Source organism: Suillus subalutaceus, assembly GCF_016647625.1.
Source record: "Suillus subalutaceus strain FC151 chromosome Unknown DFJ58scaffold_37, whole genome shotgun sequence".
NCBI classification, from domain to species: domain Eukaryota; kingdom Fungi; phylum Basidiomycota; class Agaricomycetes; order Boletales; family Suillaceae; genus Suillus; species Suillus subalutaceus.
In genome coordinates this window covers 119,602-144,091 of record NW_024540286.1, presented here as the reverse complement: position 1 = coordinate 144,091, position 24,490 = coordinate 119,602, and the positions used below count along the sequence as shown (strand labels likewise).

The 24,490-nt window shown below is 48.8% G+C and overlaps 8 protein-coding genes across 8 annotated transcripts; 5 read left to right on the top strand and 3 right to left on the bottom strand.

Annotated features, from left to right (window-relative positions):
- Positions 1–5,357: 5,357 nt before the first annotated feature.
- Positions 5,358–6,142, bottom strand: DFJ58DRAFT_295119 (uncharacterized protein). The gene is made up of 2 exons (XM_041379723.1): positions 6,032–6,142; positions 5,358–5,985 (listed from the first exon to the last, which is right to left on the bottom strand). The coding sequence occupies exon 2, from the start codon at positions 5,907–5,909 to the stop codon at positions 5,523–5,525; it is 387 nt and encodes a 128-aa protein (XP_041245206.1). The 5' UTR covers positions 5,910–5,985; positions 6,032–6,142; the 3' UTR covers positions 5,358–5,522.
- A 176-nt stretch (positions 6,143–6,318) lies between these two features.
- On the top strand, positions 6,319–7,104 carry DFJ58DRAFT_658633 (acyl-CoA N-acyltransferase; the record flags this gene model as incomplete). Its single annotated transcript, XM_041382040.1, has 1 exon — positions 6,319–7,104. One exon carries the CDS (start codon positions 6,319–6,321, stop codon positions 7,102–7,104), a length of 786 nt encoding a protein of 261 aa, XP_041245205.1.
- Positions 7,105–7,415: 311 nt separating this feature from the next.
- DFJ58DRAFT_646650 (uncharacterized protein) lies at positions 7,416–7,793 on the bottom strand (the record flags this gene model as incomplete). The annotated part of the gene is made up of 3 exons (XM_041381437.1): positions 7,416–7,523; positions 7,577–7,661; positions 7,693–7,793. Coding segments are annotated over 3 exons (294 nt in total), but the record flags the coding sequence as incomplete, so codon positions are not given.
- Positions 7,794–14,950: 7,157 nt separating this feature from the next.
- On the top strand, positions 14,951–16,614 carry DFJ58DRAFT_295071 (uncharacterized protein). The gene is made up of 3 exons (XM_041379722.1): positions 14,951–15,189; positions 15,239–15,259; positions 15,307–16,614. Exons 1-3 carry the CDS (start codon positions 15,130–15,132, stop codon positions 16,258–16,260), a joined length of 1,035 nt encoding a protein of 344 aa, XP_041245203.1. The 5' UTR covers positions 14,951–15,129; the 3' UTR covers positions 16,261–16,614.
- A 206-nt stretch (positions 16,615–16,820) lies between these two features.
- DFJ58DRAFT_715778 (small heat shock protein) lies at positions 16,821–17,443 on the bottom strand (the record flags this gene model as incomplete). The annotated part of the gene is given in 4 exon segments (XM_041384161.1): positions 16,821–16,884; positions 16,967–17,055; positions 17,075–17,210; positions 17,265–17,443. The coding sequence occupies 4 exon segments, from the start codon at positions 17,441–17,443 to the stop codon at positions 16,821–16,823; spliced, it is 468 nt and encodes a 155-aa protein (XP_041245202.1).
- A 318-nt stretch (positions 17,444–17,761) lies between these two features.
- Positions 17,762–19,574, top strand: DFJ58DRAFT_294984 (uncharacterized protein). The gene is made up of 3 exons (XM_041379721.1): positions 17,762–18,064; positions 18,116–18,133; positions 18,179–19,574. The coding sequence occupies exons 1-3, from the start codon at positions 17,993–17,995 to the stop codon at positions 19,442–19,444; spliced, it is 1,356 nt and encodes a 451-aa protein (XP_041245201.1). The 5' UTR covers positions 17,762–17,992; the 3' UTR covers positions 19,445–19,574.
- Positions 19,575–20,712: 1,138 nt separating this feature from the next.
- DFJ58DRAFT_744808 (uncharacterized protein) lies at positions 20,713–22,262 on the top strand (the record flags this gene model as incomplete). The annotated part of the gene is made up of 3 exons (XM_041387346.1): positions 20,713–20,837; positions 20,889–20,906; positions 20,955–22,262. The coding sequence occupies exons 1-3, from the start codon at positions 20,766–20,768 to the stop codon at positions 22,260–22,262; spliced, it is 1,398 nt and encodes a 465-aa protein (XP_041245200.1). The 5' UTR covers positions 20,713–20,765.
- Positions 22,263–22,962: 700 nt separating this feature from the next.
- Positions 22,963–24,433, top strand: DFJ58DRAFT_726547 (uncharacterized protein; the record flags this gene model as incomplete). The annotated part of the gene is made up of 4 exons (XM_041385384.1): positions 22,963–23,034; positions 23,086–23,103; positions 23,152–23,421; positions 23,459–24,433. 4 exons carry the CDS (start codon positions 22,963–22,965, stop codon positions 24,431–24,433), a joined length of 1,335 nt encoding a protein of 444 aa, XP_041245199.1.
- Between the last annotated feature and the right edge of the window lie 57 nt (positions 24,434–24,490).

Genomic DNA, 24,490 nt, shown 5'->3' with positions numbered 1-24,490 from the left:
CGGCTACTACTATTTCTGCATTGACAGCAGGTACATGTCCATGACAAATCTGACTTACCAGAGTGCGATATGCATCGCTGCATGGGAGATCCTTGCCTTGTTTCTTACAGTCTGGATTGTTATAAAGCACTTCCGTGAACTGCGACAATCGCCGGCAGGAACGACCATTGGGGACTATCTCACGATATTAATACAAAGTCACGCGTTTTACTTTCTAGCGTGAGTTCGGTGATCTGAATGTTATAATCTTGTTTTCACTGAAGTTCCACATGTGCTAGCTTTGCTATTATGGCTTGCTTCAGACTTCGCTCGCCGTCTCTAAATATCATGGTACGCCGGCCTATGACTTGTATATGCAGCTGACCATTCTCATCATTTTTCTGCAGAACTTATCGTCCACGGGAAATGCTATTTGCTCTGGCGTTTATTCAATTGCCCAGATGTTGCAGATGTTCGTGCTTGGACCGCGTCTGATCCTCAGCATTCGAGAACATCACGCTAAGGTCGTGGCCAGGGCCGACGGGGGAACAGGCATGACGTCCATTGCTTTCCGGGCTGGTGGAGACGCGTTGACCGGCGGAGATGTGTCGACTGGCAGAGATGTATAGCACATAAAACGATCCAAATGATCAACGACGTGGGTACTGCGGTGTACGGCGAGCATGCCTATTGATTTGTTTCATTGTGATATTTAGCCTCGTCACGCTGTGTATTTGGTGTTCCGAAGTAATTTGGACAATGGAACTTCTTGTACTTACTTTATGCTACCTGAGACACGGACTCCTCTCTAGATACGGAGCGACCAATCGATGCTTAGAGCTCTACGAGTCCAGCTTTTCAAATCTGCTATTTTGAGTCCTCGGAGACTTCTAAGTTCTCAGTATACCGAGAATATACAATATTATATGGCGTTGCAGTATGAAACAGCTGTCTTTCTAGGTTGATGATATTTCTGCCTTATAACAACTGCTAGCTTGCACTACATACGACAAGGACAAGCTAAGCGGTGCCACGCCTTGCTACCAGATCACCACGATCCTCCTGTCTACACCCAGTCCACGTATAAGCTCATATACGATATCTCGCGTCCCCCTCACAAAAATCCCCAACTCAAGAAAGAACCAGCGCACCAACCCATATTACTTTGTCTTCAACTCCTCCCCAAGCTACCTCACCCTCTTCTCCCACCCACACGACTCCTCAATATTCCGTGCTTCTAGCACACGTATCCTTTCGAGAGCATGCGCGAGGTGTTCGGCTCCTGTGCGCAGTTCGCTTTCACCATTCCCCACAGTCGGTTCACTTTCGTTAGGTGGTGTCGCCAGTCCGCTCTCACCACACCCCTCCGTGCCATCCTCCAGAGCCCAAGACGTAACAATCCGGGTAAACGTCCAACTCCCCGTTCCATCACCCGTAAGAGTCAATATATGCGTGTTACTTTGTCAGAGACAGTCTGCGTGCGTCAGCATCATCAGCATCGACCCAAAAGAAACACGCAGAGACGCACCGTAAAGAGATGGGAAGTAGAGAATTAGAGAATGGGAGCTTCAATTCAGAAGGCCTCAAGCTGTACACCTGACAAACTATCAATGAGGCATCAACCACGATATTCTGAAATTTGATTCATACCTACATTATCGGAGTCGTGCCATCATAGCGTTGCGCATACGACGATTGCAAATTATGTGTCGGGTTTGCGTCCTTGCAAGATCTGGTGGAGCCCATCCTGCCAAGCACGACCGTCAGAGTAAAGCACTGAACGAGAACGGGCCAGACGCATGCCTACTCCCATATCATCCATCTGAGCAGTAAGAAAGTAGTACTGAGTTGTGCTTGAAGGGTGAGAGTCGGTTGTTGTCGTCCTCCGCAACTATTGGTATGGATTATTGTAACTGGGCATCACATCAGGTCATTGGCTATCGAGGTCCATTCTCGTTGCGGGTGCTACTGGCGCGACATCGCTGATTGGCGTCTGTTCAAGCACGATGCAACAAGTTGGAAGGCATCAAACGCACCTGCAAAAGTATCAGTAAGGCGTCAACTACGATATTCTGAAATACGTACTTTGATGAGATTGCACTAGCTCTATCATGTGTCTGAGCAAATCAAAAGAACAAGCGAGAGAGAGATTCTGATGGCTGATAATACATCAAATTAGCGAGAACACCTGGCCACCTTCATCATCCATCTGGGCTGCGGAGATGGAGTGTCAATTCGTGTGTGAAGGTAGAAGCAGGATGTCGATGTCCTCGAGACCACTAGTCTACTGATTGGGCGTCAATCATATGATTGAACCAACCGATCACTGACTACTGCCAGATAGTCGTGCAGTCAATCGTCTCGGTATTCAAGCATGATTCAACGATATGGAGTATGATGGATTCAAAAAAACTTACGGCTCGAGTATTTACCTCTGTCACAGATGGTAAGGAGATGTGAGGTGCTGAGCGAGGAGTAAAGCGTGCCTGACAAAATATGATCAATGGACCAGTTGTCTGAGCACAAAACAGGGATGTCCAGACATGTGGAACACGATGCGAAAGTTCGGTGAACCAGGAAAGTAAAACCAGTGTCTGAGCTAAGGCGGCTGATAGCCCCAAGGATTTCACAACCATCAAAATCATTCGAGATCTGTCATCTATATGAGGATAACGAAGGAAGGAGCGGAAGTAACGGTAATGAGTAAAATCCCAGATTTCTGATAACACAGCGGCTCTGGTTCGCAGGACACAACTACCGTGACACCTGCCATCCAGACTTGACTCGGGCAATGAGGAAATTATGTTTGTGAAAACGAATGAAGTGGGAGGGAATAACGGATGAGGTACGAGGAACTAGTAGAGAGGAATAGCATTGGATTGATGGCTATAATTTGTGACGCCAGTGAGTGGAAGGCGAGATGGCTGAAAGGCAACGAGTCTGCTTCCTGGTGATAACCACCTTGGCTGTCGGTATGAATGGAGTGTGAAGCGCTGGTTCGCGGGGAGTCAGAACATATCCGAGAGGAACGTTCATAGAAGATATTTACCTTGTGCTAATCAGGTAAAGCCTAGACACTGTCGCTACAAGAAAAGGCAGTTGTGAACGATGGATGAAAAGTGTAGCAGTGAAGACGACACATCGTCCCAAGTAAGCTCGTTTTGAGAAGGGAGTAATTGTGTGCAAAATTGAAGAGAGTGGGTCCGAGTCCGATGGCGACGGTAGTGAGTTAATATTCAGGAGATCGGGCGGCGTTGCTGTTGACGTTGCAAAAGAGGTTCTTAATAGAAGGCACAGATCACTATCAGATCGGAAATTGAGTTGTGAGCTATGTCAGCATGCTGGCTGTATATGCGGGATACTTGCATGTGGATTTGAATCCGATGCAGGCCGAGTCGGTGTAAAAGAGGATTATTAGCCTAATTTGGATGAGTGGCATCGTGACTTTGATATACCGACCGGGTACCTGTTATAGCTAACGTGGAACGGGGAGTGATTGTATCTATGGCGTGAAATCTTTCGTTATGTCACAGGAGGAGTGGGTTGAATACTAAGATCAAGAGGCAAGTATACTAGTACGAGGTGGTCACTGACTGCGTGTTTCAGGTGATATTATGTACCACACAATAAATGGGACAAATGTGGTCTTAACTGCCATGCTGGGTGGTGAGCGGCAATACCTCAGTGATATTGACTCGACTGAAACACGATGCAAGTCATCATGATTGCTCGCTTGCATGCCATGTATCAGCGATCTAGAATGATGCTGATCTTCCTTGGTATTATCTTCCTGGCTGTTAACATCGCCTGCGGAGTGCTCGCGGCAATAGGATTCAAGGACATTGTATTGACTTGAAAAACACCGCTCATTGGACAACCACCAGAGGAGGGGATACTCTCTGGAACGTATATGTGCTACTTCGAATATGAGGGGGATGTCCAGCTTCTCAGGCTGATATCAATGGTTTGGACGCTCAACACTGTTTGGGAGATCCTTACACTGTCTTTCAGCCTGGATTGCTATGAAACATTTCCGTGACCTGCGACGACTCGGCCCATCGACAGGATCGACAATAAGGGACTGTTTCAGAGTGCTGATAAAATCACACGTGCTTTATTTCGCAAGGTGAGCTTGTAATGTGAATGTGCTTACCTTTTCCCGCTCAAGTTCCGTGCATGTTAGCTTTGTTTGTGTTTCTTGCCTCCAGCTTGTTTCTCTCTCTCCAGAGCTCAATGTGAATTGAACTGTCACTGACATCTGCTTGTAACAACTGCTCATCATTTCTGTAGAATTCAGATTCTACGGGTGTTCAGATACTCGGTGGTGCTTTTGACATTTTATTGGCTGTGCAGATGTTCGTGCTGGGACCACGCCTCATCCTTAGTGTTAGAGATTATCACGCTAAGCTCGTGGCCAACTCTGACACAGAAACTAGCATGATTTCGATTGTCTTCCAAAAGCGTGTACATGTATCAACTAGTAGTACTGTGTAGGGAAATGTTTGCCGAGCGTTCTGCATGGATGAGATATTTGGTCGAGGATCCGTCGTAGTATTTATTTTAGTTATGATGTTTCAAAGTATATTTAAGACGAGGCTTATGTAGACAAACCCGTTTCTTGTTGTGTCACTCCTAGAAGTCAGTGAACCGCCCGTCCACACTTTTACCAAGTGGCAAGCTGAAATTATGTGCAACGTCTAGCAACCAACCCAGTCCTTGATGATAAGACGATTGATTGCGGAGTTACGCTGTCTGAGCACACAGATGATGAAAAAGTGACCGTGAAGGATGAACCCTGGATGACTGTAAGTCATTGGTGCTCAGAGGCGCATTTGTCCAACTGGGCCACGGTAAAGGTATAGGAATGAATCGCGCGTACTCGTGGTTCGCCTATATGCCTATATCGCAAATGAGCGTGGCAAAGAGATGAGGTGTGCAGAACGGAGAGTAGAGGATTAGAGGATTGGAGCTAACCATTAATGACATCGAACACGATTTTCTCAAATTGTGTGTTGGGTTTGCGTCCTTACGATGATCTGTTAGAGCCCATCCTGTTAAGCAAGACCGTCAGATTAAAATACCGATCGATATATTCACCATCTGGACCGAACGAATGGAAAGCGAGGGGGCTGGAAGGTAGAAGTAGCGCGTCTGAGTTCAGACAGCTGGTATAGATAGCCCAAGGGTTCCGCAGCATAGTCGGACTCTCGCCTTCAAAATCGCAGACTGTCCAGGCAGAGCGTCGTTGTCATTCAAGGGTATTTCGCGCACCAAGGTGTTGTAAGCTTTGAAGCCCACTCAATTGAACAGGGACATACAAAATCACGCAACTGGCACGTCCCGCGTTGTTTGATTCGGTTTCTTTTGCTTTTGCTTTTGCTTTCGGTTCGGTTTCATTTCTATCTTGAGCCATCGAGGTATATTCATACCTGAGGCCAAATACACGTCGTTGTAGCCAGTAGCTCGATCCCTTTCTGCTGAATGACTAAGGGTCGTAGATAAGAGCAAAACGTGCCAGACGTGTGCCCACCCCATATTATCCATCAGCAGGGAAGCAGTAATGAGTCGTGCATGGAAGGTGAAAGTCGGCTTGCCTCCCTAGCCTGGAACATGGTGATCTTGTAATCCCTCTGTATACGCGCAAGCCTCTCGCGCCGTGCAATTTCGCGCTCCTTGAGCAATGCGATTCGTTCGTCGTCCAAAGCGCATGCTGTCCTGAGATGGGCAATCCCATGGCACGCCTGTAAAGCATCGCAACCAACGTGCCACTCCTTTTGCTCTGTTCGCCATTGTTGTTTCATGATATTGACAGTGTCCTTGGCGCGAGTCTGTTCAAGACTGAGTTCATCGTTCAGCTTCTTGATGGTGTGTTCCAAATTCCGAGTCTTCTGCACTAGGTTCTCTATATAACTTTGCTGCGATGCGACCATCGGCGTCGTGTGGAGCGAAGGGAGCCGCTGTTCGCACCGGAGTTAGCGACCTCTTCGAAGTGGGCTGCGGCATTAACTGTGCTACATTAGATCGACATACGTTTAAGGAGAAAAGTTCTAACCAATGCTCGTGAACAAGCGTCATATGGATATTATTAAAAAGTTCGTGGTCACTTGTGAAGCCAAGGACTCGTCTGAAAGTCAGTTGAGTTGCTCGGATGACAAGATGGTACGACTATACTATGTAAACATGATATAGATGGCAAACAAACCGCTCAGGATTGGATCCTTGATTCGGGCCGAACAGTATGAGTCACCAGACCACTCAGTCACTCAGCGAGCCGACTTAGTATAAGAATGTTGGATGTATATGACTTGGCCTCAGCTGTGCTTGCCCAATCATCTTCACATGGCGTATGTCAATGCCTATCGACCCCCTCCTCCCGCGAAACCTGCTTACGGACTTCATGGTCCCGTCCCCTATGACATCAACGTCGCCTTTCCGCTCGACTTTACTCAGCTGGAGACCCCGCGTCTGAAGCTAACGCCGTTCATCCCATCCATTCACGCTGAAAAATATCATGCAGCAATCTCGGACCCTGTACACTTCTACCGTTATTATTCTTTTCCCGGCATAGAAGATCCAGAGTCGTATTTACTGTCCCTGGACGCCTTCGTGCGCCAGAACCCGTACAATGTCCTCTTCGCAATCATCGACAGGACAACCCCAGACCCGGACTATCCGGAGTGGGGAGGGAAGCTCGCAGGGACAATTGGACTCCTCAATTATTCACCGACGAACCTATCAGTGGAGATTGGGGTCTTGTGTATCCTCCCCACATTTCAGCGTACACATGTCGCAACGCATGCAGTAGGAGCACTCCTCAAGTACTGTTTTACCATGCCTTATGCATCCCAGTCTGAATCGGGTTTGGGGTTGAGGAGAGTATGTTGGCATCCACATCCGGGTAATGAGCCATCCCTGAGACTTGCTGCTCGCATGGGGCTCGAACGCGAAGGGACTTTGAGATGGACATGGGTGTTGCCTGTCGGGAAGGAATGTGGGAAGACACCCAGGAAAACCGATTTGCTAGCAGGACCTGGGAGAGGTACTGCAATCATGGCTATGACATGGGAGGACTGGGAGGACGGAGCAAGAGAAATTATAACGACACAAATGGCTCGGATGGAATAATACACGGGTAGTCAAATCATGCTAGGGAATGCAGGCGGGTCCTGAACCTGAGGGATAGTGTAGATTAAAGGTGGGGGACTGAAAATAGTATAAATGGGGATGAAAGAAAGTCAGGGAAGATACGTACCATGGAATTTGTGTACGTGTATGCTTGGAATAGCGAGCGCGAACCATAGAGCGAGGCCGGTCAAGAACTCCTTGCCATCTGCACTGACCATGTCCCTCACTATGCCACCGTCTAGACAGGCGACGGCTATCCTCGGGCACTGCGAGGAAGGTGAAGTGAGTATTGGGTAGGAACGCTTCGGGGGCCGGAAAAACTCTGCCAGTTGCGCAAGGGGCATCAAGGGAGTTATGAGGATGTAATGCTGAGACGCGCTATGATTGAACTTAGTCATGTATTTACTGATGGAGTCGTTCTGAGCGTCGGATTAAACATATAAGAAGGCATCGATCTGATAACGATGCGTACTGGTGATGCAGTGCCTGCTTCCCACTTTTGTCTCAGAGCAACAACGTCCATGTACCCAATTGGACGAATATCACAGTTTAGGACGCTGAACAGGAAAGTTAGACATTGGCACGAACGGAAGAAACGCACTTACGGAATTGGGAGAAGTCACGATCATGTGCTGACGAGATACGGATTCGGTGGAGGGTAAACAGAATGCAAGAGGAAGTTGCGGGTCCTATTGAACGATGATGCGTCGACTTAGTTCACAGGATATTAATTAATCTTATGATACACACCTCTAGACACGGTATTTATCGTTTGGAAGTATTATGATAGGGCGAGATGTTGAAGGGGACTACATCTGATGGGAGTTGAATCGAGGTTGTCATTTCTTGGAGGGGACTGAATGAGTAAGTGTACATGCGCCCCACTTAAATCGCGAAAGCTTTAAGGAATGGACCGAATATTCCTGTCAATGTCGAAGTGAAGGTCAACCGAACCAGAGAGTGCCCAAGTTAACATGTGACTTGCTGTGATGGTGTGACACTAATGCTGTGACCGTGAATTTCCTCGTACGAAACGCAACTTTCCTTCGTCTATCGATCGTGAAAATCGTTATAAAGCAAGTGAGTACTCAGTACTCAGTGTTGGGGTCATGTAGCTCGATCCGTTATTGACGGGAAAAACGTAAGTAATTGACATATGCGCACTGGGGCAGCTCTCAGATTTAAAGTCTCTCCACATACAGTCCACATAATGCCAGTCGGCTAGTTGCTGCTGCTAAGTCTGTCCCACCTCACAGAACGAATCTCTCAACCTAAATCGACTCCCACCTAGTAGCGGAAGAGTTTCCGTCAAAAATTCAAATGTTCATTCAGCCCCTCGTGCCTCGCTGAACCTCCAGCAAATTGGACACTGGAGTATTATTCAAGTAAGCAGGTGCTCTGTTTTGGTATCAGGGACCCGTTGCAATAGTAGCTTCTCCATGGCAGTGATAGATCACGATTTGGCTGTGACCTTCGTTGGTAAGATAGATCGTCATGTCAGGCTGTCACATAACAAAATTATTGTTGTTGGGACATCATTGATCAATCTAGTTTCCGGCAAATTGAAGTAATTGGTGTAGGTGTGGCTGCTATCCGACATCAAGACGATGAAGAGCGGCGGTCACCCCGATTCGACTGAGATGCACCTACCTACATGTGAACGCGATTGGTGCTTCCTTAACGAGCCTCACAAGCAGCCGTGCAAGGAATGAGCGAAAATAATTCCCGACAGTCACTAGGCTCGTAGCCAGCACTGCCATATACTAAAGTCGATGATGCGTCACCCTCTCAAAGACATAGTCCAGACTGGTTTCGAATCTAGATAGTCAGGCCGAAGTCGACATTGACTCAGGCATGCCTACCAATCTGTCGCTTGATCGTGTGATGTTGGAAATGTCGCTCTTACCCGTGCACATCCCCATCATTGCATGATCGCCCGTTCATTGTTAATACACAGCATTGATTTGATGAAGTGCTGCGGTTGGTCTGCGTTAGATTGATAACCACATGGTCACTGAAGGAACCGATGCAGAATCCCTCGTTCCATCACGAACACATGCTTATCGGTGTCCAAATATTTGGCGGATCTAAAAATGTACTTTCCTCCCATCGAGGGCGCCCTTCTCACACTACTATTCCCGTGCTAGTACGTGATTTTACTGCGATCAATCAATATCCTGATTCGAGAAACGGACAAACCGAACCAATCACTATAAAAGCGATGGACGGCGGTATATCTGCACGCACTCAAAGTCTCAAATACACGATATGACCATAGTCTCAGATGATCCCGCTTGGTGGCCGCTCATCAGTTCTGCTCGTTTTTCCAGCTATGTTGCAGGTTCGTATAGAGCAATTGAGATGCCAATGGTGACGTCTCAATATATTTGACTGTCGCTTCGCAGCTGCAAGCTATACTGTGGTGGTATACGACTGGGGTGAGCGGCATAATACGTTCCGAGGGACCATTGACATGTATACAATATTTAAGCATTGACATTCGGACAAGAGGTAAGTTGATGTCATGACCTCCACATCTCACTAGGAACGCTTTAACAGTTCGAACTGATCTTGGTGAGCAAAGTCCTATATCCATGCAGGATGGTGCAGTTGACTCGGGCAGAGGAAACATTGGTCCTTCATGACCGTTCTTTATATTTGTGGAGACTCTATTATGTAACGAGGTACGAGCGAAGGAATAGAGTAAGGTCTTCGAGCGAACGAGAGGCGCGGGAACGCACGTCTTGCTTCCGCGCCACGTCCATCGTTCGTCACTCCGTAGCTCGTTCTGCTTGCTCTTCTTTTCTTTCAAAACAACATAGTCAATACACTAGCTTAACCTACTAGAACTACCCAATTTCCTCTCTCACTCGCGAAAATGGCCGATCCATCTACTGAAGTCCGCCCAGACTTCGCCGGCGGCCTCTATGCCGGAATAAGGAACGACCTCATGGCGGCCACAGGAAGCACAGAGCAAGAAGTCATAGATCGTTTGGCCGAAACCTGGGACACTGACCACGAAGAACGTGTCCGGGACTGGAACCAGCGACAGGAAGCAGATGCCCTCGCTGCAGAAGAAGCAGAAAGAGCACTCCGCACTCAGCGAGACGAGGAACGCGCCCAGCAGGAAGCAGAGGCTGAGAGGGAACGCTTGGAGACGGAGAAAAAGAAACCAAAGATGAATGGTTTTGACCAATCCGCATCAGTAGGGGACTTCCTATCCCCTCGACCCGCTCAGTATGCCATCCAGAAACTCACCAACTTTGAGTTCGTAGAACTCTGGTATTTCTCACCAGACGGCTGCAAAGAAGCCTTGAAGACCTCGCGGTCCATCGCCGAGAACGACCTTGGCCTCACCAGAATCGACGACCAACTAACTGTCCGTCCAGCGTCAGCCTTCAAAGCTTCGAAAGCTGCCCTCGCCGACCACGAACTATCCTTTTCCACCTTCCTACGGGCTAAGAACCTGTATCTCGTCCAGATCAGCAAGGCCAAATGGCCCCAGACCCACATAGACACCCTGTCCCTTTCTTCTGGCACCTCGAGAATCACACCATCCGCAACAACAGCGAGATTGGTGACCTGGTCATCCTCAACTACGCCTCCCGTGTTCGCCAAGACTGGCATGACAAGCTCAAACGGAACGAAGGCTTCAATATCGCATCGATTAACGAGAACCTCATCCGCGTGATCAACGAGGAGTTATGGGACAAGATTCGCTCTCGGGCTTTAATTGTGGTGGGTCCCTCTATGTAAATACTACGTCTAAACCTTTCCACTAACAAACGGTTTCTTTCCCTACCAACTTTGGAACCTTTTCCTCCACCCCCACCCCAACATAACCTACACCCGGCTCAACTGCCAACAACCATCCTTTAACGCCCGCGATGACATTCCCGCGGATGCTCGCGATGACACTCCCGCGAATGCCCGCAATTTGTTCAACGCGGATGCACGACCCTTCTGGCATACGTGGTTACGTGCCACAGCCCACGAGCAGAGCAACCCCAACGACTTACAGCCACAATCGGAGGTCGAGCTATCGTGATCCCAGAGACTCTGGCCACGAGGAGTACCGCTACAGGAACTCTCGTTCACGCTCCCCATCTCGCGGCACCTCCGAGTCGAGGAGAAGCAGAACTCCATCCCCACGGGGCAGCTCCCATAACCGTCAACGACGTGGGGGTTTTTCCCGCAGCGCAGGCTCACGCGGCCGTTCAGCCTGCGCAGTCTGCCTGGGCCGCTTTGCACACGACATCAAAAAGTGCGAATCCCACAACTTATGGGACGGATCCAATGGCCACTGTCGTCGAGCCCAAGATGGCCGAATCACCAACCTCCAAGGCCTACCTCTCTGCCTCAAGTGGCAACGCCCCGAAGGCTGCCAAGCCACCAACCACGAGCTGTCACACAAATGCTCAGGATGCGGAAGCAAGGAGCACGGAGCCCAGAAGTGCCCTCGAAGCGAGAAAGCTTAAGGCCCACACTCCTTATAACCCAGTTGAATGGCAACGTCTCCTCGAAGAGACGGGCCTTATACATAGATACCCTTTTGTCCCTGCTTGTCTCGCATCTGGTTTCTCTGGGGGGATCCCCCCCCCATTACCTGTACATACACACCACCTAATAACCCATCCGTCGAGGAACACTCCGAAGCCTTTGCAAACATCATCAGTCACGAATTTGCAAAGGGTCGTTTTATTGGCCCTTTTAATGCTGCAACCCTCGAATCAATCATTGGTAAATTCCAAACAGCTCCTTTGTCCATTATTCCGAAGCCAGGCAAGCCTGGAAGATTTCGTCTCATTCAAAATCTATCATACCCTATTAGACCCTCTCCCCCCATTAGCTCCATTAATTCTCGTGTCGATTCCGATCTTTTTCCTTGCACATACGGAACTTTCCCCACCATCTGCAGAACAATATGGTGTCTTCCTCCAGGGTCGCAAGGAGCTGTTCGAGACGTGGCAGAGGCATACAGAACAGTCCCCTTGCACTCGTCTCAATGGCCAGGCCTGGCAATCCGTCTCCCAGGGGAAGACACCTTTGCAGTTGACACATCATTTTGCTTCGGGTTCGGCCCATCAGCGGGAATCTACGGAACCGTTGCAGATGCAGGTGCAGACATTTTTCGCGCCAAGGGAATTGGCCCTTTATCCAAATGGGTCGATGACCACTTATTCTTCCGAATCAGAAAAGAACACCTGGCCGAGTACAATAAGCGACGTGAAACCTGGGCCAAAGACATTGCCAACAACGAGGGTGTCGTCATTGAAGGTGGGCGCAAATGGTTTAAAGGAGCAACATGGCCAAATGGCTCCACAGAAGAGTTCGACGAAGACTGTGTACTTTCCCATCTTGGATTTATCAGCTCGTTCACCACGATCACGTGAAGACCTGCAATTTTCCTTTTGCATGGATGACATTGACCACCTCTCCATACTTCTCGGCATCTTCTGGGAGGTATCGAAGGACAAACCCTTTAGCCCCACCCCCCCATTCATTGGGTTCACCTGGAGCATTGAAGACCGAACAGTGGCCTTATCAGCTGAGAAGCGTGCCAGGTACCTCACTGCGGTCAACACGTGGCAGTCAAAACGCACCCACACACTCCATGAGGTCCAAAAACTCTACGGAAAACTGCTGCATGCCTGCCTTATCATCCCGATGGGCCGCGCTTACCTCACGAGCCTGGAATGCATGCTGGGTATATTCGGAGAGCACCCACACCTGCCCAGAACTCCCCCTCGTAGCACCCCCGAAGATATCAACTGGTGGAAAAGCACCCTCAGTTCCCCCAACCTCATTCGTCACATCCCAGGACCGTGCGTGGTACATGACTTCAACGCCTATTCGGACGCTAGCTCTGGTCATGGCATCGGAATCGTCATCAACGGCAGATGGAGAGCCTGGGTCCTCACACCTGGTTGGAAGCGAGACGGACGGGACATTGGATGGGCAGAAAGTGTCGGCTTCGAACTCCTCGTTCGCACTATCATCAAGGCCTGCCCCCCCGGGATTCATTTCAAAGTATACGGCGACAATCGAGGGGTTGTGGAAGGATGGTGGAAGGGGTGTAGTCGCAGCCGCACCACTAATGCCATCTTCAAACGCATTCATCACGTCGTCGCGAGTACCAAATGCACAGTACTTACTCGATACATCCCAAGCAAGGAAAACCCAGCAGACGGCCCCTCAAGAGGGATATATCCCCCCACATGTGATGCACTTCCCCCAATCCCAATCCCAAGTGAACTCCAAGCATTCATCTCCAACGTCTCAGAACTCGACACATCCAATTCCTCCACCTGGCCCAGCCATAAACTCCCACTTCCCATCCCCAAGCCGCGCTACCAGTCAATCGCTTCGAGAAATGGGCAAAGAACACCTCGACCTCGAGCTCCGACGCCGCTGCTTTCATCAACCGCGAGTTTGAGCGGAGGGGAGAAGAGCTCCACCAAGCGTCGCAAGGCTAGTAAGTTGAACAGGCTATTTGGCTCGTGAAACGGCCACTCACATTTCTCAAAATGACAGTGTATAACACTGACCTGACTCCAATCCCATCTGCCCTCCGTCCTCACTGCAGCGCAAAGGATCGGCTCCATCTATGGTTGCCACAATCCTCTCGGTCAACCAAAGACGCGCAAGGAAGACTCGTCCCCTTGGCACCCTCTGACATCCAACGCATCCGCGACGTCATGCTACATGGATACTCAGAAGGGACTCGCGAGTCCTATGGCTCTGGCCTCCTCGTTTACCATGTGTTCTGTGACAGCAAATCCATTCCAGAGACCCAACGCGCCCCAGCTAGCAGCATCCTAATCGAATCTTTCATATCGGCCATGGCAGGGAACTCCAGGAAAACAATCGCCAATTACATCTTCGGTGTGCGGGCATGGCACGTACTCCACAGCATCACCTGGGACCTTAATGACATGCAAATCGAGACATTACTCAAAGCAACCGTCTCGCTCACCCCAACCAGTGCACAACAAGCAAACGCGAACCTTACACCGTCGAGCTAATCACAGCCATAAGAGACCAACTAGACCTCAATAACCCACTAGATGCGTCAGTTTTCTCTTGCCTAACGACGACCTTTTACGCCACTGCAAGGACCTGCGAATTCACGGTACCCCGCCTCGACTCCTTTGACCCCAACCTGCACGTCACCCGCAACAACGTCTCAGATGTCCGAGACAGACAGAACCTGTTAACGAAGAATTTCCACCTTCCGCGCACCAAGTCAGCATTAGAAGGAGAAGACGTGCACTGGGCACAACAGCACGGCCCTTCAGACCCTGAAGAAGCCTTCAACAACCATATCCGCATCAACGACCCTCCAGCGAATGCCGCGCTATTCTCTTACAGGTTCAAAGACTCCCACCGTCCTCTCACCAAGACAAAGTTCCTGAACAGACTAGCATCTGCAACCAGAGCTGCGGGTCGCAAACCAGTGCACGGCCACGGCATCCGCATCGGTTCCACCCTAGAATACCTCCTACGGAACATTCCTTTCGACGTCGTCAAAGTTAAAGGACGCTGGGCAAGCGATGCATTCCTCGTGTACCTGCGGAGGCACGCCCAGATCCTGGCCCCATATATGCAAGCCACTCCCAACATCCAAGAACAATTCCTTCGTTTCACCCTCCCATCAGTGCGCTGATCGCAACACTGAAACACGCAGATGTAAGTCACCCTCGTCCATCTCCTAAGAACTGGGCACCCGAGTTTCGCTGGATGCGTCGTCGGACTCCTGGTGTATGGGAATCGCAGCTCACCTCTTCTTCCCTTAGGTTTGGACTCTTTCCCTTGGGGCCGGAAAGCGCTGCGCGCCTTCGCCCAAAAACTTATCATTACCATCACTCTCCCTTATCGTTACTTCACTTCTCTCAGTTGGGCTTTCGCCAAATGAATATTATTTCTTCTACTCCCTACAACGCGCTGGAGTGAACCTCCAAGACTGAATTTTTGCTTCCTTTTCCTCAAACCTAGTTGGGAAACAACCTACAGGCAATCGAGGGCATGACTGCCAACTCAAATCTATCCAGGGTCTCGGACATCCTTGGTGCACTGCAAGACATCGTAAGTGGCCAATTTTTATACCTCTCGTGTCTGCATTAATTCGCTCCAGCTGGCACGTTCAGAAGTGACAGTATGTCGTTTGAGACGCATCGATTGTCATTTATTAATGATAACTAGATTCCGAACCTTGAAAGTCCATATTCCAGATTTCCTAATACCGATCAGTCTACCCCACACAAAGAAAAGAGTATTGGCGCCATCATAACCGAACGCCAACAGCAGTTGGATACAGTTCTGCACGAGATCTCGGGCTTGGAGAGCGTCATGGATAGTATCAAAAATCTTGAGCAGCAACTGCTCGCAAAGAAGAACAAGATCACGCAATCGATGATTTTGCACAAGGGGCTCATATCGGGTCTCTGGCGCTTGCCAATCGAAGTCCTGTCCCAAATTTTTCACCTCTGTCTCCCAGGGATCGATGAATTGGAACCACCGTCAGGGCTAGACCCTCCCGTGCTGTTGACGGGAGTATGTCAACGATGGAGGGCGGTCACTGTGGCCACACCCAGTTTGTGGTGCAGGCCATCATTGTTGTTCTGTCCCGGAGACCAGTGGGAGCGGCAAGCCTTTTGCTATGACTCATGGCTCAAGCGATCACAAGGACGTCCACTCTCGTTAACACTCTGCTGGAATGACTGCCCATATGACACGGACAAGATACGAATCCTTCTTCAGCCTTACGTCAATCAAGTATCGTCTGTTTGCATCCATTTTTGCGAAGAGGATCAACATGGACTTCTGTGGGACAATTTTCCAGCACTTCGTGAGCTAACTATTGTCACATCGGATCTGACGGCTCTTCGACGATCCATCTCACAACCGCCGTTGACTGTGACCAGTCTCAAGTTCATAGGGTCATGTTTCACCCACCAAATGTTATCTTCATACAATCCCACATGGACGCACCTGACAAATGTCGTGATGGAGGCCCTTGAACCAATCGTGGTTTTCAACTTGCTTACGCTTTGTCCCAACCTTTCCTCGTTAATGATTGGGATAATGTTCAGCAACTTCCAGGCCCTTTCCGCAACTCACGCACAACAACCTTCGATCCTTATCCGTCGCCTTTAAGCACACAGACTCATTATTGAATCTGTTCAAAGCTCTCACACTCCCCAATCTGCGCGTGCTTGAAACCAACTCTTCAAAGGAGACAGAACCATGGCCTCATGAAGAGTTCAAGGCATTTTTGGCGCTGTCGATGTGCCTCCTGGAGAGCTTAGTTGTAGGCGCTCGGGTGACTACAACAGATGAGCAACGAGCGGAGTACATTGATCTTATTCCTTCCCTTAAAGTAGTAGTAGATCCTAGTTGGCCTAATTACTATGACTTGTAGTACTTGTTACGCAGTACATCTTTATTTGCTTATTTATGCAACCGTCTCATCTGCGACTACGTGCATATAGATATCAAAAGCCAACTTCGAGCAGAATTCTCAATATGATGTTTTCTATTGTGTTCACTCCTAGCTATTGCACGTCATGATTGAAGTACTTCGATTCAAAGAAAGATCAGGTGAGCCCGGTATTCACGATTGTACAGATGCACTATTACTTTTCCACCTTCGCGATGTCCTAATGATACAGATTTGAAACGACAATGGATTGAGCCAAGCAGATACCACCGCGTGTTCACGCGATCGCAATCCGCTGGGGTTGGTGGTCTGGCCCAGCCTTCGGGAAGCATACGGTAAGGCTCCATTCTCCATCTTGGCGTGGACATCCTCAACCAGCACGGTACGATAACCACGAGTGCCAGATGGCTACACGGAATTCACATTGCCAATGTACTCGCCTTAATTCCCTGACGAATTTGAAGGGTCCTGGAGAACTTGCCACATGAGCACTCCTGCACCGCATAGCTGCCCTTGTTATGATTATCCGACTCCCGAGCGTTTCGACTCCCTAGATATGGTCAGGTGATTTCCATGGACCTCGACGTTGACATCCTGTTGTTTGATACCAGGAAGTTTGAATGTTGCAGAGACTGTTTTGATCTCAGCATTCTCGTGCAGGTCCAGCCTGTGTTAGTACGAGTCAGTTCCGTAAACACATTGAAAGGTGTATTATACTCACCTGGGAAACGCCCAATCACCGCACTGAGTCAAGGTAGTATTGCCCTCGATGGTATGGGAGGGACGAAAACGAGCATTGAAAACATCGTCATATAGCTTGCCGAACTCGGTGAAGGGATCATAGATTATGCGCACTAGAGATACGATTAAGCGCAGAGATAGCAGATGTCGAGAGAACATGCTTTGGTGGTTGTTGGATGAGTTTGCTGGAGTCTGAGCGACTCTGACCAGCATTTATATATACGTCCGTGACCATATCTAACGAACGTCTATCATGGCCATAGCGATACGAGTGTCTTCTAGAAGTTACCCGGTGTTTGGTTGAATGGCGACCAATAACATTCTGTGACATTCGAGAGAAGCTGGTAGTAACTAGTAAGGCGTTGAGTTCCTTATTTGAACAAGAGTCCTGTTTACATGGATTTGGTTTATTACTAGAAAGGAAAGTTGAATTATTTGTAGACTCCGATCGAAGTGGGTGGGTGACGAGTATTGTGACGACGGCGAAGACCTCCTAAAAGCCCGCCTGGCAAGGCATTTGCAAGATTGCTCAGAATGTGCGTCATGCCGGGGGCGCTAGGAGAGCGCATGCCACTAGGGCAAGGATACTAGACCCTGAGGTAAGCCCGCACATAGTAGGAACTCGACCATATAAAGGAGGTTAAACTCGAAAAACTGACTCCTTCGTTCTTCGAACTTCGTGTCTTGACCTACACGCTAGCAAACAATATGCAGACAGTCGACTCAAACTTAGACAATCTCTCATCGGCATCAGACATCATTGATGCACTGCAGAACATCGTAAGTGCCGATATTTTCATTCTCTCTGTGAATAACAACTATTCGCTTCAGCTGCGCTCACAAGCATTTGTATGTCTATGTGGATGTATATGATGCGATATTAATTATTTGTAGATGCCAGACCTCGACACCCCGTACTCCCGACCCAGCGTCCAGAATATCGACCACCCTACCATCGACTCGGAGCTCAACAGCAAGATCAGCGCCATCCCTATCGATGAACGCCAGCAACAGCTGGATACAGTGTTGTGCAACATCTCAGGTCTGGAAACGGTCATGAATGGCATCAAAATTTTTCACCAGCAACTCGTCGAACGGAAGGAGAAGATCATCCAGTCCATGACTGTCCACAAGGGACTTGAACCAGCTATCTGGCGCTTGCCAACTGAAGTCTTGTCCCACATTTTTCACTGTTGTCTTCCGGAAGACCGATACTTGTCACCCGCATCAAACTTGGCCCCCATGCTGTTGACCAGAATATGCCGACCATGGAGGGACGTAGCTGTAGATATGCCCAGTTTATGGTGCAGGTTGCATGTGAAAATCGACATCGGGCAAGAGGAAAATGAGGAAACCCTGATAGCCTGGCAGCGGGCGACTTTCTTCTATGACTCCTGGCTCAAGCGATCACGAGGATATCCACTCTCATTAGTGCTCGAACGCTACCTCTCAACCAGGCTCTTAAGAAGCCTTCTTCAACCTTACAGTAATCAAATCTCGTTTCTCTCCATAAAATTTTCCCGACGAGCGGGCCAGCTAGAACTTTTGCTAAAAAACGTGCCAGCGCTTCGAGAGCTGGTCATACTGGGGATGAACAGTTTTGATATTAGATATGTGGCAAAATCTATCTCGCAACTTCCGTCTACAATGCGCGTTCTCGAGATCATGGATTCTCCCTTCGACGTCATGGATTCGCCGTTCGACGCCCTTCACATATATTCTCTCAATCCCGTTTGGGCCCACCTGACACAGGTCAAGATCACCCTACTCCATGCGAGTGCATTTCTCCACTTGCTCCGTCTATGTCCCAACCTCTCCTCGTTGACGGTTGTTGCAGCATTCTTTCACCAACGGGCCTTGGTGTTATTCACGCACACCAACATTCAATCCTTAATACTCATTGATTGTAATAACCTCGGGATGATGCCAAACCCTTTAGGTGACCTGTTCGATGCTCTATCACTCCCCAATTTGCGCGTGCTTGAAGCTCGCTGCTCTTACCACTCTCCATGGCCTCATGAGCAACTGAGGGATCTTTTTGCACGATCAAAGTGTCCCCTGGAGCGCCTGATTTTCAGTAACTGCATGTTGGAGATGGATGTGCCGCGAGCAGAGTATGTTGCCCTCATTCCTTCCCTCGATGTGGTAGTGAATGTATAAGAACCGGTTGTTATGCATCTCGCGAAATGCTGATATTAGGTCTGGCGGTAGACATGGTCTCGTGCTGCGTATCGTGTCGATGCTGTACATCATATATCGTTCACAAATTTCAAGCTCGGAATCAGGGGAAAGATCAATCAAAGAGAATTCCTGCTGTTGTACAAACTGTATGAATATGATAATTCGCCAACAGTCAATTAGACTGAAACATCAGACCTCAGATACCAAGCCTGTCGTGGAACTGTCTCCAGCGTGTCGCTACGAATTAAGGACTGTACTGCTACAGTGACCGTCAGCCTAGACTTTCCCCTGACAATCCTAAGAATGGCCGGATCACACACGACTTGAATTGATGTATAATACCACTGACACTCATCCTCTCCACAATATGGCAGCGGGAACACAAGTGCAAGTGCAAAATTTAGAATGGCTCTCCTCCATACCAGCGTACCACAGCGTGCAGCCACCGTGACAACTCGGGTGAGTATGATTTGGTTTGATACTGGATGCCTCTTTGAAACGTATATGGATGAGCAAAAACGCTCCCCCGCCGTCGCCCATATATAGCACGATGGTCGTGCCTACGTCCGTGCTGTAAGTACTGCAGCATAGTACTTTTCAATCCTAGGTCGAATGTCTGTCAGATTTAATGAAATATACATAGTACATACGTTGCAAGAAACAGTACTCTACTGCGTGCACGCGTCTTCTCTCGCGATGTATGGCCATGCTTAAGCTCGTCAAGGACTCTGTCCATGGCATGATATCGCATGGATTATGCGGCTGCAGCATCGCACCGCACACAAGTTGGCATACCTACGAATGGGAAGTCATCAATCGAAGAGGTAGATGGTTTTCATTAGTGTCTTTCGCTGTATAATCAGGTAGTGCATAAGTCTCTCACCTTTACGGAGTCGTCGATAATACGGACACGTTGAAGCCTGGGCTACGATCAGCTTCACCCGCTCTTGTCATAGGGTATGTTGGATTGAAGGGAAGTGATGACTGAGAAGAACGAAGCAAAATGGAATGCAAAGGACATTGATTATGTCTGCTGGAGCCTGGTTGTGTACTATAGCTAGTAACTTGCAAATAATCGTCGTCGGTATGCAGAATCAATGCCAGAATCCCTACAAGCCTGGACTCCCGGTCCGTATCGCTCCGAACTCGCTTCCGAATAGATACAATTCGTTTCAACCCGTTAGTCTGAACCGCGTGTCGATTTACCTGAATTTTCCCCCTCGATTTGATTCGACTCGCCCTCCGTTCGTTCTTACTCGAACTTCGTTTCTTGACCTACACGTGCACGCTAGCAAACAATATGCAGACAGTCAACTCAAACTTCGACAATCTCTCATCGGCCTCAGACATCATTGATGCACTGCAGAACATCGTAAGTGCCGATGTTTCCATTCTCTCTGCAAATAATAACTATTCGCTTTAGCTGCGCTCACAAGTTTTTGTATGTCTATGTGGATGTATCCGATGTGATACTGATCATTAATAGCAGATGCCAGACCTCGATATCCCATACTCCCGAGCTAGCGTCCCGAATATCAACCACCCTACCATCGAGCCCAACAGTGAGAGCATCAGCGCCATCCTCACCGAACGTCAGCAGCAGCTAGATGCAGTGTTGCGCGACATCTCAGGTCTGGAAACGGTCATAGATGGCATCAAAATTTTGCACCAGCAACTCGTTGATCGAAAGGAGAAGATCATCCAGTCCATGACTTTCCACAAGGGACTCAGATCGGCTCTCTGGCGCTTGCCAACTGAAGTCTTATCCCAAATTTTTCATCAATGTCTTCCGGAAGACAAATACTTGTCACCCGCCTCAAACCGGGCCCCCATGCTGTTGACCAGAATATGCCGACCATGGAGGGATGTTGCTGTGGATATGCCTAGTTTATGGTGCAGGTTGCATGTGAACATTAACATCAACAAAGTTGGGCAAGAAGAAGAAGAGGATTTCGACGACAGCGATTATAGCGATGACAGTGACGACAGCGACTGGGAAGAGTCAGTTGTAGAAGTCGACAGAGCCTGGCAGCGAGCAGCTTTCTGCTATGACTCATGGCTCAAGCGATCACAAGGACATCCGCTCTCATTAGTGCTCGGATACTACCACTCAACCTGGCTCTTAAGAAGCCTTCTTCAGCCATACAGCAATCAAATCCTGTCTCTCTCCATAAATTTTTCCCGACGAGCGGACGGGGTAGAATCTTTGTTAAAAGACGTGCCAGCACTTCAAGAGCTGGTCACAATATGGATGGGGAATTCTACCATTCTGACTATGGCACAATCTATCTCACAAATTCCGTCTACAATGCGCGTTCTCGATGTCATGAATTTGCCGTTCAACATCCGTGGCGTATCTTCTCTCAATCCCGTATGGGCCCACCTGACACAGGTCAAGATCAACCTAACTCATCCGGATGCATTTCTCCACTTGCTCCGTCTATGTCCCAACCTCTCCTCTTTGACGGTTCTTACAATATTCCACGACCAACGGACCTTGGAGCCATTCACACACACCAACATCCAATCCTTGTACATGTCTTATCATAACTCTCGAATGTTCCTAATTTGTTTAGCTGGCCTGTTCGATGCTTTATCATTCCCCAATTTGCGTGTGTTTGAGGCTTACTGCGCTTATAATAGTGCATGGCCTCATGAGCAGTTGATGAATCTTTTTGCACGGTCAAAGTGTCCCCTGGAGCGCCTGATTTTCGGTGGTCGGGTGACAGTGACGGATGTGCCGCGAGCAGAGTATGTTGCCCTTATTCCTTCCCTCGACGTAGTAGTAAATGTATAAGAATCGGTTTGTTATGCATCTCACGAAATGCTGATATTAGGTCTGGCGGCAGACATGGTCTCGTGCTGCGTATCATGTCGATGCTGTACATTATATATTGTTCACAAATTTCAAGCTCGGAGTCGGGGGAAATATCAACCAAAGAGAATTGCTGCACCGCACACAAGTTGGCATACTACTTACGAATGGGAAGTTGATTGATCGAAGAGGTAGATGGTTTTCATTAGTGTCTTTCGCTGTATAATCAGTAGTGCATAAGTTTCTTACCTTTACGGACGCGTTGAAGCCTGGGCTACGAATCTACGATCAGCTTCACCCGCTCTTGTATGAGCTTGTCATAGGGTATGTTGGATTGAAGGGAAGTGGTGACTGAGAAGAACGAAGCAAAATGGAATGCAAAGAACATTGATTATATTTGCTGGTTGTGTACTATAGCTAGTAACTTGCAAATAATCGTCGTTGCCGGCATGCAGAATCCTAACATAGCCTGGACTCCCGGTCCGTATCGCTCCGAACTCGTTTTCCGAATCCTGAGGTACAACTCGTTTCAACTCGTTAGTCTGAACTGCGTGTCGATTTACCTGAATTTTCCACCTCGATTCGATTCGCCTCGCCTCGGCGGCAACACTAAAACTAACTCCTTCATTCGTTCTTACTCGAACTTCGTTTCGTGACCTATAAGCGCACGCTAGCAAACAATATGCAGACAGTCAACTCAAACTTCGACAATCTCTCATCGGCCTCGGACATCATTGATGCACTGCAGAACATCGTAAGTGCCGATGTTTCCATTCTCTCTGCAAATAATAACTATTCGCTTTAGCTGCGCTCACAAGTTTTTGTATGTCTATGTGGATGTATCCGATGTGATATTGATCATTAATAGCAGATGCCAGACCTCGACACCCCATACTCCCGATCTAGCGTCCCGAATATCGACCACCCTACCATCGGGCCCAACAGCGAGAGCATCAGCGCCATCCTCACCGAACGTCAACAGCAGCTAGATGCAGTGTTGCGCGACATCTCAGGTCTGGAAACGGTCATAGATGGCATCAAAATTTTGCACCAGCAACTCGTTGATCGAAAGGAGAAGATCATCCAGTCCATGACTTTCCACAAGGGACTCGGATCGGCTCTCTGGCGTTTGCCAACTGAAGTCTTATCCCAAATTTTTCATCAATGTCTTCCGGAAGACCAATACTTGTCACCCGCCTTCAAACCTAGCCCCCGTGCTGTTGACCAGAATATGCCGACCATGGAGGGACGTTGCTGTGGATATGCCCAGTTTATGGTGCAGGTTGCATGTGGACATCAACATCAACGGAGTCGGGCAAGAAGATGATCTCGACGACAGCGATGACAGCGACTGGGAAGAGTTAGATGAAGAGTCGGATGTAGAAGTCAACAACATGCGGGCAGCTTTCTGCTATGACTCCTGGCTCAAGCGATCACGAGGACGTCCGCTCTCATTAGTGCTCGAACGCTGCCACTCAACCAGGTTCTTAAGAAGCCTTCTTCGACCTTACAGCAGTCAAATCTCGTTTCTCTCCATAAATTTTTCCCGACGAGTGGGCCGGCTAGAACTTTTGTTACAAGACGTGCCAGCACTTCGAGAGCTCGTCGTAATAGGGATGGGGAGGGGTTCTGACATTCCAACTGTGGCGCAATCTATCTCTCGACTCCCGTCCACGATGCGCGTTCTCGATGTCATGACATCGTCGCCGTTTGACATCCAGCTTGTATCTTCTCTCAATCCCGTATTGGCCCACCTGACACAGGTCAATATCACCCTACTTTTTCCGGATGCATCCCTCCACTTGCTCCGCCTATGTCCCAACCTCTCCTCGTTGACGGTTCGTATAGTATTCCACGAACAATGGACCTTGGAGCCATTTACGCACACCAACATCCAATTCTTGTGCATGGCTTATTGTGACTCTGGGCTAGCTGGCCTATTCGATGCTTTATCACTCCCCAAATTGCGTGTGTTTGAGGCTCACTGCACTTACAATAGTGCATGGCCTCATGAGCAGTTGATGAATCTTTTTGCACGGTCAAAGTGTCCCCTGGAACGCCTGATTTTCGGTGGTCAGGTGACAGTGACGAATGTGCTGCGAGCGGAGTATGTTGCCCTTATTCCTTTACTCGACGTAGTAGTGAATGTATAAGAATCGGTTTGTTACGTATCTCACGAAATGCTGATATTAGGTCTGGCGGCAGACATG